This window comes from Bombina bombina, chromosome 10 (assembly GCF_027579735.1).
Source record: "Bombina bombina isolate aBomBom1 chromosome 10, aBomBom1.pri, whole genome shotgun sequence".
Lineage (NCBI taxonomy): Eukaryota > Metazoa > Chordata > Amphibia > Anura > Bombinatoridae > Bombina > Bombina bombina.
Window position 1 is genome coordinate 204591257 of NC_069508.1, and position 15599 is coordinate 204606855.

The following is a 15599-nucleotide window of genomic DNA, read 5'->3' on the forward strand; positions in this document are numbered from 1 at the left end:
GGCCCCTGGGGAATCACTTTCTCACTATAACAAAATAAAATGACGACTACCAATACTATGGAGTTTTAGCAACCACATGTTAAGCTAGTATAATGTGGTAGTCCCATTCGCGACTAGCGGCCGGGGCTGCGGGTGGGACAAAAGTGAAGGTCTTGCTGTGACAATAAAATGTGTAATATTTTCAGATGAAGTCTAGACACACCACTAATGCATATAAACGCAACAGTGAGGGTAGACTTAAAGTGATATGTGTAAACGTAATAGATCACCATATCTTTGTTTTTAGTATACTAATATTGAGGCGGGAACTGACTATTCCCTTTAAATCTGGGCAAACAACAATTAGTAACCTGTTTAATTTACAAGAATACACATTTGGCTTTTTTATATGCTTAATGGAGTCTACTTTCCTTGCTTGTAATTGGATTCCTATATACTGGTACATTAGAGTTTTAAGCCTATGATTTTGTGCTTATGTATATTTACTCTCAGTACAGCTTGAAACCTAATAAGGTTTACCTAGGAAGATGGCAGAGTTCTAGTATATTTTTATCTACCTATTCATTTCTTATTTCTTTTTGACATTGCCGATATATACCAGATTTACCCACTAAGTGGGAATAAAACCATAATTCTTATGTAAAAAAATGACAGCCATATTTAGAGATGGCTTGCGTTAAGCTTTCCATTAGATTTCAGCTCCCAGCTCCTACCCATATGGTTCTCTAGTTGACATCTTTTTTCTTTCCCTTATACCTAAGCGCCAATAATATTTTTTTTTCTCATTCTCCTCCGGACATAATTATTTAGTGATTATTCTCTATAATATTTTTGGGCGGGTCCAAAAGTGGCCCTCCTAGTCCTATGTTTCAATTGAATGGTTTTATAGAAGTTTTTCAGTCTGTTTAACTAATTGATCTAAACCCTATAAAATCAGAAAATAGAGAAAATGGTCTCCATATTTCTTTCATGTAATTAGCAAGAGTCCATGAGCTAGTGACGTATGGGATATACATTCCTACCAGGAGGGGCAAAGTTTCCCAAACCTCAAAATGCCTATAAATACACCCCTCACCACACCCACAAATCAGTTTTACAAACTTTGCCTCCTATGGAGGTGGTGAAGTAAGTTTGTGCTAGATTCTACGTTGATATGCGCTCCGCAGCAGGTTGGAGCCCGGTTTTCCTCTCAGCGTGCAGTGAATGTCAGAGGGATGTGAGGAGAGTATTGCCTATTTGAATTCAATGATCTCCTTCTACGGGGTCTATTTCATAGGTACTCTGTTATCGGTCGTAGAGATTCATCTCTTACCTCCCTTTTCAGATCGACGATATACTCTTATATATACCATTACCTCTACTGATTCTCGTTTCAGTACTGGTTTGGCTTTCTACTACATGTAGATGAGTGTCCTGGGGTAAGTAAGTCTTATTTTCTGTGACACTCTAAGCTATGGTTGGGCACTTTTATATAAAGTTCTAAATATATGTATTCAAACATTTATTTGCCTTGACTCAGGATGTTCAACGTTCCTTATTTCAGACAGTCAGTTTCATATTTGGGATAATGCATATGAATAAATCAATTTTTTTCTTACCTTAAAATTTGACTTTTTTCCCTGTCGGCTGTTAGGCTCGCGGGGGCTGAAAATGCTTCATTTTATTGCGTCATTCTTGGCGCAAACTTTTTTGGCGCAAAAATGTTTTTCTGTTTCCGGCGTCATACGTGTCGCTGGAAGTTGCGTCATTTTTTTTTACGTTTTTTTTGCGCCAAAAGTGTCGGCGTTCCGGATACGGCGTCATTTTTGGCACCAAAAGCATTTAGGCGCCAAATAATGTGGGCGTCTTTTTTGGCGCTAAAAAATATGGGCGTCACTATTGTCTCCATATTATTTAAGTCTCATTATTTATTGCTTCTGGTTGCTAGAAGCTTGTTCACTGGCATTTTTTCCCATTTCTGAAACTGTCATTTAAGGAATTTGATCAATTTTGCTTTATTAGTTGTTTTTTCTATTACATATTGCAAGATGTCCCAGATTGACACTGAGTCAGAAGATCCTTCTGGAAAAATGCTGCCTGGTGCTGGATCTACCAAAGTTAAGTGTATCTGCTGTAAACTTGTGGTATCTATTCCTCCAGCTGTTGTTTGTAATGAATGTCATGACAAACTTGTTAATGCAGATAATATTTCCTTTAGTAATGTTACATTACCTGTTGCTGTTCCATCAACATCTAATACTCAGAGTGTTCCTGTTAACATAAGAGATTTTGTTTCTAAATCCATTAAGAAGGCTATGTCTGTTATTTCTCCTTCTAGTAAACGTAAAAGGTCTTTTAAAACTTCTCATTTTTCAGATGAATTTTTAAATGAACATCATCATTCTGATTCTGATATTGGTTCCTCTGGTTCAGAGGATTCTGTCTCAGAGGTTGATGCTGATAAATCTTCATATTTATTCAAAATGGAATTTATTCGTTCTTTACTTAAAGAAGTCTTAATTGCATTAGAAATAGAGGATTCTGGTCCTCTTGATACTAAATCTAAACGTTTAAATAAGGTTTTTAAATCTCCTGTAGTTATTCCAGAAGTTTTTCCTGTCCCTGATGCTATTTCTGAAGTAATCTCCAGGGAATGGAATAATTTGGGTAATTCATTTACTCCTTCTAAACGTTTTAAGCAATTATATCCTGTGCCATCTGACAGATTAGAATTTTGGGACAAAATCCCTAAAGTTGATGGGGCTGTCTCTACTCTTGCTAAACGTACTACTATTCCTACGGCAGATAGTACTTCCTTTAAGGATCCTTTAGATAGGAAGATAAAATCCGTTCTAAGAAAAGCTTACTTATGTTCAGGTAATCTTCTTAGACCTGCTATATCTTTAGCGGATGTTGCTGCAGCTTCAACTTTTTGGTTAGAAGCTTTAGCGCAACAAGTAACAGATCATAATTCTCATAGCATTGTTAATCTTCTTCAACATGCTAATAACTTTATTTGTTATGCCATCTTTGATATCATTAGAGTTGATGTCAGGTATATGTCTCTAGGTATTTTAGCTAGAAGAGCTTTATGGCTTAAAACTTGGAATGCTGATATGTCTTCTAAGTCAACTTTGCTTTCCCTTTCTTTCCAGGGTAATAAATTATTTGGTTCTCAGTTGGATTCTATTATCTCAACTGTTACTGGAGGGAAAGGAACTTTTTTTACCACAGGATAAAAAATCTAAAGGTAAATTTAGGTCTAATAATCGTTTTCGTTCCTTTCGTCACAATAAGGAACAAAAGCCTGATCCTTCACCCACAGGAGCGGTATCAGTTTGGAAACCATCTCCAGTCTGGAATAAATCCAAGCCTTTTAGAAAACCAAAGCCAGCTCCCAAGTCCACATGAAGGTGCGGCCCTCATTCCAGCCCAGCTGGTAGGGGGCAGATTACGATTTTTCAAAGAAATTTGGATCAATTCAATTCACAATCTTTGGATTCAAAACATTGTTTCAGAAGGGTACAGAATTGGCTTCAAGATAAGGCCTCCTGCAAAGAGATTTTTTTCTTTCCCGTGTCCCAGTAAATCCAGCGAAGGCTCAAGCATTTCTGAAATGTGTTTCAGATCTAGAGTTGGCTGGAGTAATTATGCCAGTTCCAGTTCTGGAACAGGGGCTGGGGTTTTATTCAAATCTCTTCATTGTACCAAAGAAGGAGAATTCCTTCAGACCAGTTCTGGATCTAAAAATATTGAATCGTTATGTAAGGATACCAACATTCAAAATGGTAACTATAAGGACTATCCTGCGTTTTGTTCAGCAAGGGCATTATATGTCCACAATAGATTTACAGGATGCATATCTGCATGTTCCGATTCATCCAGATCACTATCAGTTTCTGAGATTCTCTTTCCTAGACAAGCATTACCAGTTTGTGGCTCTGCCGTTTGGCCTAGCAACAGCTCCAAGAATTTTTACAAAGGTTCTCGGTGCCCTTCTGTCTGTAATCAGAGAACAGGGTATTGTGGTATTTCCTTATTTGGATGATATCTTGGTACTTGCTCAGTCTTCACATTTAGCAGAATCTCATACGAATCGACTTGTGTTGTTTCTTCAAGATCATGGTTGGAGGATCAATTTACTGAAAAGTTCATTGATTCCTCAGACAAGGGTAACCTTTTTAGGTTTCCAGATAGATTCAGCGTCCATGACTCTGTCTCTGACGGACAAGAGACGTCTAAAATTGATTTCAGCTTGTCGAAACCTTCAATCACAATCATTCCCTTCGGTAGCCTTATGCATGGAAATTCTAGGTCTTATGACTGCTGCATCGGACATGATCCCCTTTGCTCGTTTTCACATGCGACCTCTTCAGCTCTGTATGCTGAACCAGTGGTGCAGGGATTACACAAAGATATCTCAATTAATATCTTTAAAACTGATTGTACAACACACTCTGACGTGGTGGACAGATCACCATCGTTTAGTTCAGGGGGCTTCTTTTGTTCTTCCGACCTGGACTGTTATTTCAACAGATGCAAGTCTGACAGGTTGGGGAGCTGTTTGGGGGTCTCTGACAGCAAAAGGGGTTTGGGAATCTCAGGAGGTGAGATTACCAATCAATATTTTGGAACTCCGTGCAATTTTCAGAGCTCTTCAGTCATGGCCTCTTCTAAAGAGAGAATCGTTGATTTGTTTTCAGACAGACAATGTCACAACTGTGGCATACATCAATCATCAAGGAGGGACTCAAAGTCCTCTGGCTATGAAAGAAGTATCTCGAATACTGGTATGGGCGGAATCCAGCTCCTGTCTAGTTTCTGCGGTTCATATCCCAGGTATAGACAATTGGGAAGCGGATTATCTCAGTCGCCAAACGTTACATCCGGGCGAATGGTCTCTTCACCCAGAGGTATTTCTTCAGATTGTTCAAATGTGGGGACTTCCAGAAATAGATCTGATGGCTTCTCATCTATACAAGAAACTTCCCAGGTATCTGTCCAGATCCAGGGATCCTCAAGCGGAAGCAGTGGATGCATTGTCACTTCCTTGGAAGTATCATCCTGCCTATATCTTTCCGCCTCTAGTTCTTCTTCCAAGAGTAATCTCCAAGATTCTGAAGGAATGCTCGTTTGTTGCCAACCGTGGACTCTTCCGTTAAGACCAGACCTTCTGTCGCAAGGTCCTTTTTTCCATCAGGATCTCAAATCCTTAAATTTAAAGGTATGGAGATTGAACGCTTGATTCTTAGTCAAAGAGGTTTCTCTGACTCTGTGATTAATACTATGTTACAGGCTCGTAAATCCGTATCTAGGGAGATATATTATCGAGTCTGGAAGATTTACATTTCTTGGTGTCTTTCTCATCATTTTTCCTGGCATTCTTTTAGAATTCCGAGAATTTTACAGTTTCTTCAGGATGGTTTGGATAAAGGTTTGTCTGCAAGTTCCTTGAAAGGACAAATCTCTGCTCTTTCTGTTCTTTTTCACAGAAAGATTGCTAATCTTCCTGATATTCATTGTTTTGTACAAGCTTTGGTTCGTATAAAACCTGTCATTAAGTCAATTTCTCCTCCTTGGAGTTTGAATTTGGTTCTGGGGGCTCTTCAAGCTCCTCCGTTTGAACCTATGCATTCATTGGACATTAAATGACTTTCTTGGAAAGTTTTGTTTCTTTTGGCCATCTCTTCTGCTAGAAGAGTTTCTGAATTATCTGCTCTTTCTTGTGAGTCTCCTTTTCTGATTTTTCATCAGGATAAGGCGGTGTTGCGAACTTCTTTAAAATTTTTACCTAAGGTTGTGAATTCTAACAACATTAGTAGAGAAATTGTGGTTCCTTCATTATGTCCTAATCCTAAGAATTCTAAGGAGAGATCATTGCATTCTTTGGATGTAGTTAGAGCTTTGAAATATTATGTTGAAGCTACTAAGAATTTACGAAAGACTTCTAGTCTATTTGTTATCTTTTCTGGTTCTAGGAAAGGTCAGAAGGCCTCTGCCATTTCTTTGGCATCTTGGTTGAAATCTTTAATTCATCATGCTTATGTCGAGTCGGGTAAAACTCCGCCTCAAAGGATTACAGCTCATTCTACTAGGTCAGTTTCTACTTCCTGGGCGTTTAGGAATGAAGCTTCGGTTGATCAGATTTGCAAAGCAGCAACTTGGTCTTCTTTGCATACTTTTACTAAATTCTACCATTTTTATGTGTTTTCTTCTTCTGAAGCAGTTTTTGGTAGAAAAGTACTTCAGGCAGCTGTTTCAGTTTGATTCTTCTGCTTATAATTTCAGTTTTTTTCATTATAAGATTTAAACTTTATTTTGGGTGTGGATTATTTTCAGCGGAATTGGCTGTCTTTATTTTATTCCTCCCTCTCTAGTGACTCTTGCGTGGAAGATCCACATCTTGGGTAGTCATTATCCCATACGTCACTAGCTCATGGACTCTTGCTAATTACATGAAAGAAAACATAATTTATGTAAGAACTTACCTGATAAATTTATTTATTTCATATTAGCAAGAGTCCATGAGGCCCACCCTTTTTTTGGTGGTTATGATTTTTTTTGTATAAAGCACAATTATTCCAATTCCTTATTTTTTATGCTTTCGCACTTTTTTCTTATCACCCCACTTCTTGGCTATGCGTTAAACTGATTTGTGGGTGTGGTGAGGGGTGTATTTATAGGCATTTTGAGGTTTAGGAAACTTTGCACCTCCTGGTAGGAATGTATATCCCATACGTCACTAGCTCATGGACTCTTGCTAATATGAAAGAAATTAATTTATCAGGTAAGTTCTTACATAAATTATGTTTTTCAGAAGTTATTTTCTTTAGTTACGTTTATAGTGTCATAAGGGGCCTAAGAGCGGCCTTCCGGGTTATTTTGAAGGTACAGAGATTTATTGGCACTAATTTTGTTACCTAATCTGTGTTTGTAATGTCATATAACCACACTTTGTTTAAATAACCTAGCAATTATTAGTTGAATATGTGGAAATACTCTTTGTGTAAAACCTTTGACATGTTTGCCTTGTATGCCTTTTAACAAATATTTTTTTTCTCTGACTCACAGCTCAGCAACATTAGTACCACACATTTACGTTATTATTTCTCCAACATAGGTGTGTCCGGTGCACGGCGTCATCCTTACTTGTGGGATATTCTCTTCCCCAACAGGAAATGGCAAAGAGCCCAGCAAAGCTGGTCACATGATCCCTCCTAGGCTCCGCCTTCCCCAGTCATTCTCTTTGCCGTTGTACAGGCAACATCTCCACGGAGATGGCTTAGAGTTTTTTGGTGTTTAACTGTAGTTTTTATTATTCAATCAAGAGTTTGTTATTTTAAAATAGTGCTGGTATGTACTATTTACTCTGAAACAGAAAAGTGATGAAGATTTCTGTTTGTAAGAGGAAAATGATTTTAGCAACCGTTACTAAAATCGATGGCTGTTTCCACACAGGACTGTTGAGAGGAATTAACTTCAGTTGGGGGAAACAGTGAGCAGACTTTTGCTGCTTGAGGTATGACACATTTCTAACAAGACTTGGTAATGCTGGAAGCTGTCATTTTCCCTATGGGATCCGGTAAGCCATTTTTATTAAATAAGAATAAAGGGCTTCACAAGGGCTTTAAAGACTGGTAGACATTTTTCTGGGCTAAAACGATTGATATATAAGCATTTTTAATACTTCATAGTTTTGAGGAGTTATTTTATTCTTGGGAATTATGTAAAATAACCGGCAGGCACTGTATTGGACACCTTTTTCACTGGGGGCCTTCTCTAATCATAGGCAGAGCCTCATTTTCGCGCCTCTATTGCGCAGTTGTTTTTGGGAAGCAAGACATGCAGATGCATGTGTGAGGAGCTCAGATACATAGAAAAAGCTTACTGAAGGCGTCATTTGGTATCGTATTCCCCTTTGGGCTTGGTTGGGTCTCAGCAAAGCAGATACCAGGGACTGTATAGGGGTTAAATATAAAAACGGCTCCGGTTCCGTTATTTTAAGAGTTAAAGCTTTCAAATTTGGTGTGCAATACTTTTAAGGCTTTAAGACACTGTGGTGAAATTTTGGTGAATTTTGAACAATTCCTTCATACTTTTTCACATTTTCAGTAATAAAGTGTGTTCAGTTTAAAATTTAAAGTGACAGTAACGGTTTTATTTTAAAACGTTTTTTGTACTTTGTTATCAAGTTTATGCCTGTTTAACATGTATGAACTATCAGATAGACTATGTTCTGTATGTGGGGAAGCCAAGGTTCCTTCTCATTTAAATAGATGTGATTTATGTGACACAAAATTTAGAGAAAATGATGCCCAAGATGATTCCTCAAGTGAGGGGAGTAAGCATGGTACTGCATCATCCCCTCCTTCGTCTACGCCAGTCTTGCCCACACAGGAGGCCCCTAGTACATCTAGTGCGCCAATACTCCTTACTATGCAACAATTAACGGCTGTAATGGATAATTCTATCAAAAACATTTTAGCCAAAATGCCCACTTATCAGCGAAAGCGCGACTGCTCTGTTTTAGAAAATACTGAAGAGCATGAGGACGCTGATGATATTGGTTCTGAAGTGCCCCTACACCAGTCTGAGGGGGCCAGGGAGGTTTTGTCTGAGGGAGAAATTTCAGATTCAGGGAAAATTTCTCAACAAGCTGAACCTGATGTGATTACATTCAAATTTAAATTGGAGCATCTCCGCGCTCTGCTTAAGGAGGTGTTATCTACTCTGGATGATTGTGAGAATTTGGTCATTCCAGAGAAATTATGTAAGATGGACAAGTTCCTAGAGGTCCCGGGGCCCCCCGAAGCTTTTCCTATACCCAAGCGGGTGGCGGACATTGTAAACAAAGAATGGGAAAGGCCCGGCATACCTTTTGTCCCTCCCCCTATATTTAAGAAATTGTTTCCTATGGTCGACCCCAGAAAGGACTTATGGCAGACAGTCCCCAAGGTCGAGGGGGCGGTTTCTACTCTAAACAAACGCACTACTATCCCTATAGAAGATAGTTGTGCTTTCAAAGATCCTATGGATAAAAAATTAGAGGGTTTGCTTAAAAAGATGTTTGTTCAGCAAGGTTACCTTCTACAACCAATTTCATGCATGGTTCCTGTCACTACAGCAGCGTGTTTCTGGTTCGATGAAATAGAAAAGTCGCTCAATAAAGATTCTTCTTATGAGGAGATTATGGACAGAATTCATGCTCTCAAATTGGCTAACTCTTTTACTTTAGACGCCACTTTGCAATTGGCTAGATTAGCGGCGAAAAATTCAGGGTTTGCTATTGTGGCGCGCAGAGCGCTTTGGCTAAAATCTTGGTCAGCGGATGCGTCTTCCAAGAACAAATTGCTTAACATACCTTTCAAGGGGAAAACGCTGTTTGGCCCTGACTTGAAAGAGATTATTTCTGATATCACTGGGGGTAAGGGCCACGCCCTTCCTCAGGATAGGTCTTTTAAGACTAAAAATAAACCAAATTTTCGTCCCTTTCGCAGAAACGGACCAGCCCCAAGTGCTACATCCTCTAAGCAAGAGGGTAATACTTCTCAAACCAAGCCAGCCTGGAGGCCAATGCAAGGCTGGAACAAAGGTAAGCAGGCCAAGAAACCTGCCACTGCTACCAAGACAGCATGAGATGTTGGCCCCCGATCCGGGACCGGATCTGGTGGGGGGCAGACTTTCTCTCTTCGCTCAGGCTTGGGCAAGAGATGTTCTGGATCCTTGGGCGCTAGAAATAGTCTCCCAAGGTTATCTTCTGGAATTCAAGGAGCTTCCCCCAAGGGGGAGGTTCCACAGGTCTCAATTGTCTTCAGACCACATAAAAAGACAGGCATTCTTACATTGTGTGGAAGACCTGTTAAAAATGGGAGTGATTCATCCTGTTCCATTAGGAGAACAAGGGATGGGATTCTACTCCAATCTGTTCATAGTTCCCAAAAAAGAGGGAACATTCAGACCAATCTTAGATCTCAAGATCCTAAACAATTTTCTCAAGGTTCCATCGTTCAAAATGGAAACCATTCGGACAATTCTTCCTTCCATCCAGGAAGGTCAATTCATGACCACGGTGGATTTAAAGGATGCGTATCTACATATTCCTATCCACAAGGAACATCATCGGTTCCTAAGGTTCGCCTTTCTGGACAAACATTACCAGTTTGTGGCACTTCCATTCGGATTAGCCACTGCTCCAAGAATTTTCACAAAGGTACTAGGGTCCCTTCTAGCGGTGCTACGACCAAGGGGCATTGCAGTAGTACCTTATTTGGACGACATACTGATTCAAGCGTCGTCCCTACCACAAGCAAAGGCTCATACGGACATTGTCCTGGCCTTTCTCAGATCTCACGGGTGGAAAGTGAACGTAGAAAAAAGTTCTCTATCTCCGTCAACAAGAGTTCCCTTCTTGGGAACAATAATAGACTCCTTAGAAATGAGGATTTTTCTGACAGAGGCCAGAAAATCAAAACTTCTAAGCTCTTGTCAAGTACTTCATTCTGTTCCTCTTCCTTCCATAGCGCAGTGCATGGAAGTAATAGGTTTGATGGTCGCGGCAATGGACATAGTTCCTTTTGCGCGAATTCATCTGAGACCATTACAACTGTGCATGCTCAGTCAGTGGAATGGGGACTATACAGACTTGTCTCCGACGATACAAGTAGATCAGAGGACCAGAGATTCACTCCGTTGGTGGCTGACCCTGGACAACCTGTCACAGGGGATGAGCTTCCGCAGACCAGAGTGGGTCATTGTCACGACCGACGCCAGTCTGGTGGGCTGGGGCGCGGTCTGGGAACTCCTGAAAGCTCAGGGTCTTTGGTTTTGGGAAGAATCTCTTCTCCCGATAAATATTCTGGAACTGAGAGCGATATTCAATGCTCTCAAGGCTTGGCCTCAGCTAGCAAAGGCCAAATTCATACGGTTTCAATCAGACAACATGACTGTTGCGTATATCAACCATCAGGGGGGAACAAGGAGTTCCCTGGCGATGGAAGAAGTGACCAAAATCCTTCAATGGGCGGAGACTCACTCCTGCCACTTGTCTGCAATCCACATCCCAGGAGTGGAAAATTGGGAAGCGGATTTTCTGAGTCGTCAGACATTTCATCCGGGGGAGTGGGAACTCCATCCGGAAATCTTTGCCCAAATTACTCAATTGTGGGGCATTCCAGACATGGATCTGATGGCCTCTCGTCAGAACTTCAAGGTTCCTTGCTACGGGTCCAGATCCAGGTATCCCAAGGCGACTCTAGTAGATGCACTAGTAGCACCTTGGACCTTCAACCTAGCTTATGTATTCCCACCGTTTCCTCTCATCCCCAGGCTGGTAGCCAGGATCAATCAGGAGAGGGCATCGGTGATCTTGATAGCTCCTGCGTGGCCACGCAGGACTTGGTATGCAGACCTGGTGAATATGTCATCGGCTCCACCATGGAAGCTACCTTTGAGACAGGACCTTCTTGTTCAAGGTCCGTTCGAACATCCGAATCTGGCCTCACTCCAACTGACTGCTTGGAGATTGAACGCTTGATTTTATCAAAGCGAGGGTTCTCAGATTCTGTCATTGATACTCTTGTTCAGGCCAGAAAGCCTGTAACTAGAAAAATCTACCATAAAATATGGAAAAAATATATCTGTTGGTGTGAATCTAAAGGATTCCCATGGAACAAGATAAAAATTCCTAAGATTCTATCCTTTCTTCAAGAAGGTTTGGAGAAAGGATTATCTGCAAGTTCTTTGAAGGGACAGATTTCTGCTTTATCTGTTTTACTTCACAAAAAGCTGGCGGCTGTGCCAGATGTTCAAGCTTTTGTTCAGGCTCTGGTTAGAATCAAGCCTGTTTACAAACCTTTGACTCCTCCTTGGAGTCTCCATTTAGTTCTTTCAGTTCTTCAGGGGGTTCCGTTTGAACCCTTACATTCCGTAGATATTAAGTTATTATCTTGGAAAGTTTTGTTTTTGGTTGCAATTTCTTCTGCTAGAAGAGTTTCAGAGTTATCTGCTCTGCAGTGTTCTCCTCCTTATCTGGTGTTCCATGCAGATAAGGTGGTTTTGCGTACTAAACCTGGTTTTCTTCCGAAAGTTGTTTCTAACAAAAACATTAACCAGGAGATAGTCGTGCCTTCTTTGTGTCCGAATCCAGTTTCAAAGAAGGAACGTTTGTTGCACAATTTGGATGTAGTTCGTGCTCTAAAATTCTATTTAGATGCTACAAAGGATTTCAGTCAAAAATCTTCCTTGTTTGTTGTTTATTCTGGTAAAAGGAGAGGTCAAAAAGCAACTTCTACCTCTCTCTCTTTTTGGCTTAAAAGCATCATCAGATTGGCTTATGAGACTGCCGGACGGCAGCCTCCTGAAAGAATCACAGCTCATTCCACTAGGGCCGTGGCTTCCACATGGGCCTTCAAGAACGAGGCTTCTGTTGATCAGATATGTAAGGCAGCGACTTGGTCTTCACTGCACACTTTTACTAAATTTTACAAATTTGATACTTTTGCTTCTTCTGAGGCTATTTTTGGGAGAAAGGTTTTGCAAGCCGTGGTGCCTTCCATCTAGGTGACCTGATTTGCTCCCTCCCATCATCCGTGTCCTAAAGCTTTGGTATTGGTTCCCACAAGTAAGGATGACGCCGTGGACCGGACACACCTATGTTGGAGAAAACAGAATTTATGTTTACCTGATAAATTACTTTCTCCAACGGTGTGTCCGGTCCACGGCCCGCCCTGGTTTTTTAATCAGGTCTGATAATTTATTTTCTTTAACTACAGTCACCACGGTATCATATGATTTCTCCTATGCAAATATTCCTCCTTTACGTCGGTCGAATGACTGGGGAAGGCGGAGCCTAGGAGGGATCATGTGACCAGCTTTGCTGGGCTCTTTGCCATTTCCTGTTGGGGAAGAGAATATCCCACAAGTAAGGATGACGCCGTGGACCGGACACACCGTTGGAGAAAGTAATTTATCAGGTAAACATAAATTCTGTTTTTATTATACCTTCTTCAGTATCTAAACTGGTGGGCTTATTTAGAATTTCCACCAAGAAAAGGAAATGATGGTGCATTTTAATCATTTTCTATTTTCTTTTATGTCTCTCAGGAAGATGACTCTCGGTTCTTTTTGCCAATGCACAGAAGTAGCAATGAATATGAAGGAAAGGTACTAAAAATGTCTTATGTTCTTATTAGCATAGTTTATTGTTTTACCAATTGAAACTTTATTTTATCAGCCATTCAGGTATTGATGTTCACTAAGTAAAATCATGAATTGGCCATTTCTCCTAACAGGAATTCAAATGGGCATTTCTTGTCCGGTTTTTAACTTTTCATCATGAAATATGTGTTTTTGCTGTCTTTCGCTACATTGAAAATTATGTATATATATTTTTCATGGGTTGAAAAGAAAGGAATGACCAGGAATATAATCCTAGTAAAAAAGACAGGGATTTCAGCACTCTTTTGTAAAATAAGCTCAAAGCGATCAACATTTAAAAAAATATGGTTTATTTAATAGTGGAAAGGGAGCTCCTCCCACTGAGCGAACACCATCACCAAAGAAAAAAAACACAAAACAATAACTTGTATTAATAGCAATGTATCATTAGATGCAGATTGTAATAAAATATGCTTCCTACAAAACCATTAGAGTAAGTATATTAACCTGACCGGTCAGGGGTACACATCCAAAATTTGTTACACAAATATTGCCAATAACGTTCTGTTGGAAGTACCTGTATGAAGCCTCTACACCCTGCTGCACACAGAACCCCTTCGAGAGAGGTGTAGCCTGGGCAGGTTATTATATTGGGATCTAAGAGGCCTAAAAAGGCACTTATGACAGAAGCAGGAAACAATCAAATATTAAGGTCATAGACACTGCAAGCATATCGATATATATCTTATTGTAGGGATAGCCTCAACTTTGACTCACTACACCCTACTGCTCACAGAGCTCCAAGCAAGGAGAATTCCATCCTGGGCAGTATTAAAATTTGTTGTAAGGGATCTAAGTGGTCAAAGGAATGGCTCTCTATAAATGCATAATCATAACCACGTTATTTAGTGACTTAATCCATATTCCCAATAAAGTAACATTTTGTATTCGACAGTATGTGTCATATAACGTTGTTTTGTTCAGCCATACATTCAAAAGCCAGCCAGTGGAAAGTTATAGCGAGTAAAGAGGCTTTTAATTATGTTGTCAGTTCAGACGATATTAGTACACATGCAGAGAATACTTTGCTTTTAGTAGCTCTGATATCTTATAATGCAGTCTGATATAAGCTTCAGCAGTAAAGATGTTAATAAGCAGAATTGTACTGAAGTTGGTTAGAATCTCTGTAAAGCATAGTCAATGTTAGTATCAAGCAGCAATATTTATTTTCTCAACATGATGTAGTCGTCAAAGTACACCCAATACTCCGTTAGAATGGTAATGTCTTATGTTTCCAAAACATGCCTTCAGTAATTCACACTTTTATGCTTCCCAAAAACACTGGCAGCGTAGGACAGTAATATCAAATGCACTGTATGCGTTCTTCTTTTTCTCTTAGGCTCCAGCCTTAGTCTGTGTGTTTGTTTGTAGCCGCAGACATCTCCATGCGTGCGGTCCGTAGGCTGTGTAGATAGCGTGTACCACGTACACCGGTCGGCTTAGCCAATGCCAATATATATACATACTAGTCCTAAAGCCCGTTCACACGGGCCATTTTTTGCAGTACATCGGTCCCACCCCTTGCTCTCTCTCCCTCCCCCCCTCTCTTTTGCTCTCCCTCCCCCCTCTCTTTTGCTCTCCCTCCCCCCTCTCTTTTGCTCTCTCTCTCCCCCTCTCTTTTGCTGTCTCAACCCCCTCTCTTTTGCTATCTCAACCCCCTCTCTTTTGCTCTCTCTCTCCCCCTCTCTTTTGCTCTCTCTCTCCCCTCTCTTTGCTCTCTCTCCCCCTCTCTTTTGCTCTCTCTCCCCCTCTCTTTTGCTCTCTCCCCCCCCTCTCTTTTGCTCTCTCCCCCCCTCTCTTTTGCTCTCTCTCCCCCCTCTCTTTTGCTCTCTCTCCCCCCTCTCTTTTGCTCTCTCTTCCCCCTCTCTTTTGCGCTCTCTCCCCCCTCTATTTTACTCTCTCTCTCTCTCTCTCCTCCCTCTCTTTTGCTCTCTCCCTCTCTCCCCCTCTCTTTTGCTCTCTCTCTCCCCCCTCTCTTTTGCTCTCTCTCTCCCCCTCTCTTTTGCTCTCTCTCTCCCCCCTCTCTTTTGCTCTCTCTCTCCCCCCTCTCTTTTGCTCTCTCTCTCCCCCCTCTCCTTTTCTCTCTCTCTCTCCCCCTCTCTTTTGCTGTCTCAACCCCCTCTCTTTTGCTATCTCAACCCCCTCTCTTTTGCTGTATCTCCCCCTCTCTTTTTTTCGCTCTCTCGCTCCCCCTCTCTTTTGCTCTCTCTCTCCCCCTCTCTTTTGCTCTCTCTCTCCCCCCTCTCTTTTGCTCTCTCTCCCCCTCTCTTTTGCTCTCTCTCCCCCTCTCTTTTGCTCTCTCTCCCCCTCTCTTTTGCTCTCTCCCCCCCCTCTCTTTTGCTCTCTCCCCCCTCTCTTTTGCTCTCTCTCCCCCCTCTCTTTTGCTCTCTCTCCCCCCCTCCTTA

At 41.0% G+C, this 15599-nt stretch overlaps 1 protein-coding gene across 1 annotated transcript in view; it reads left to right on the top strand.

Annotated features, from left to right (window-relative positions):
- PATJ (PATJ crumbs cell polarity complex component) overlaps positions 1 to 15599 on the top strand; it is a gene marked incomplete in the record, with an annotated part of 974742 nt that overhangs the window by 139981 nt on the left and 819162 nt on the right. The window contains 1 exon segment of the mRNA XM_053693647.1: positions 13081 to 13140. Within this exon segment, the coding sequence (XP_053549622.1) occupies positions 13081 to 13140 (60 nt within the window).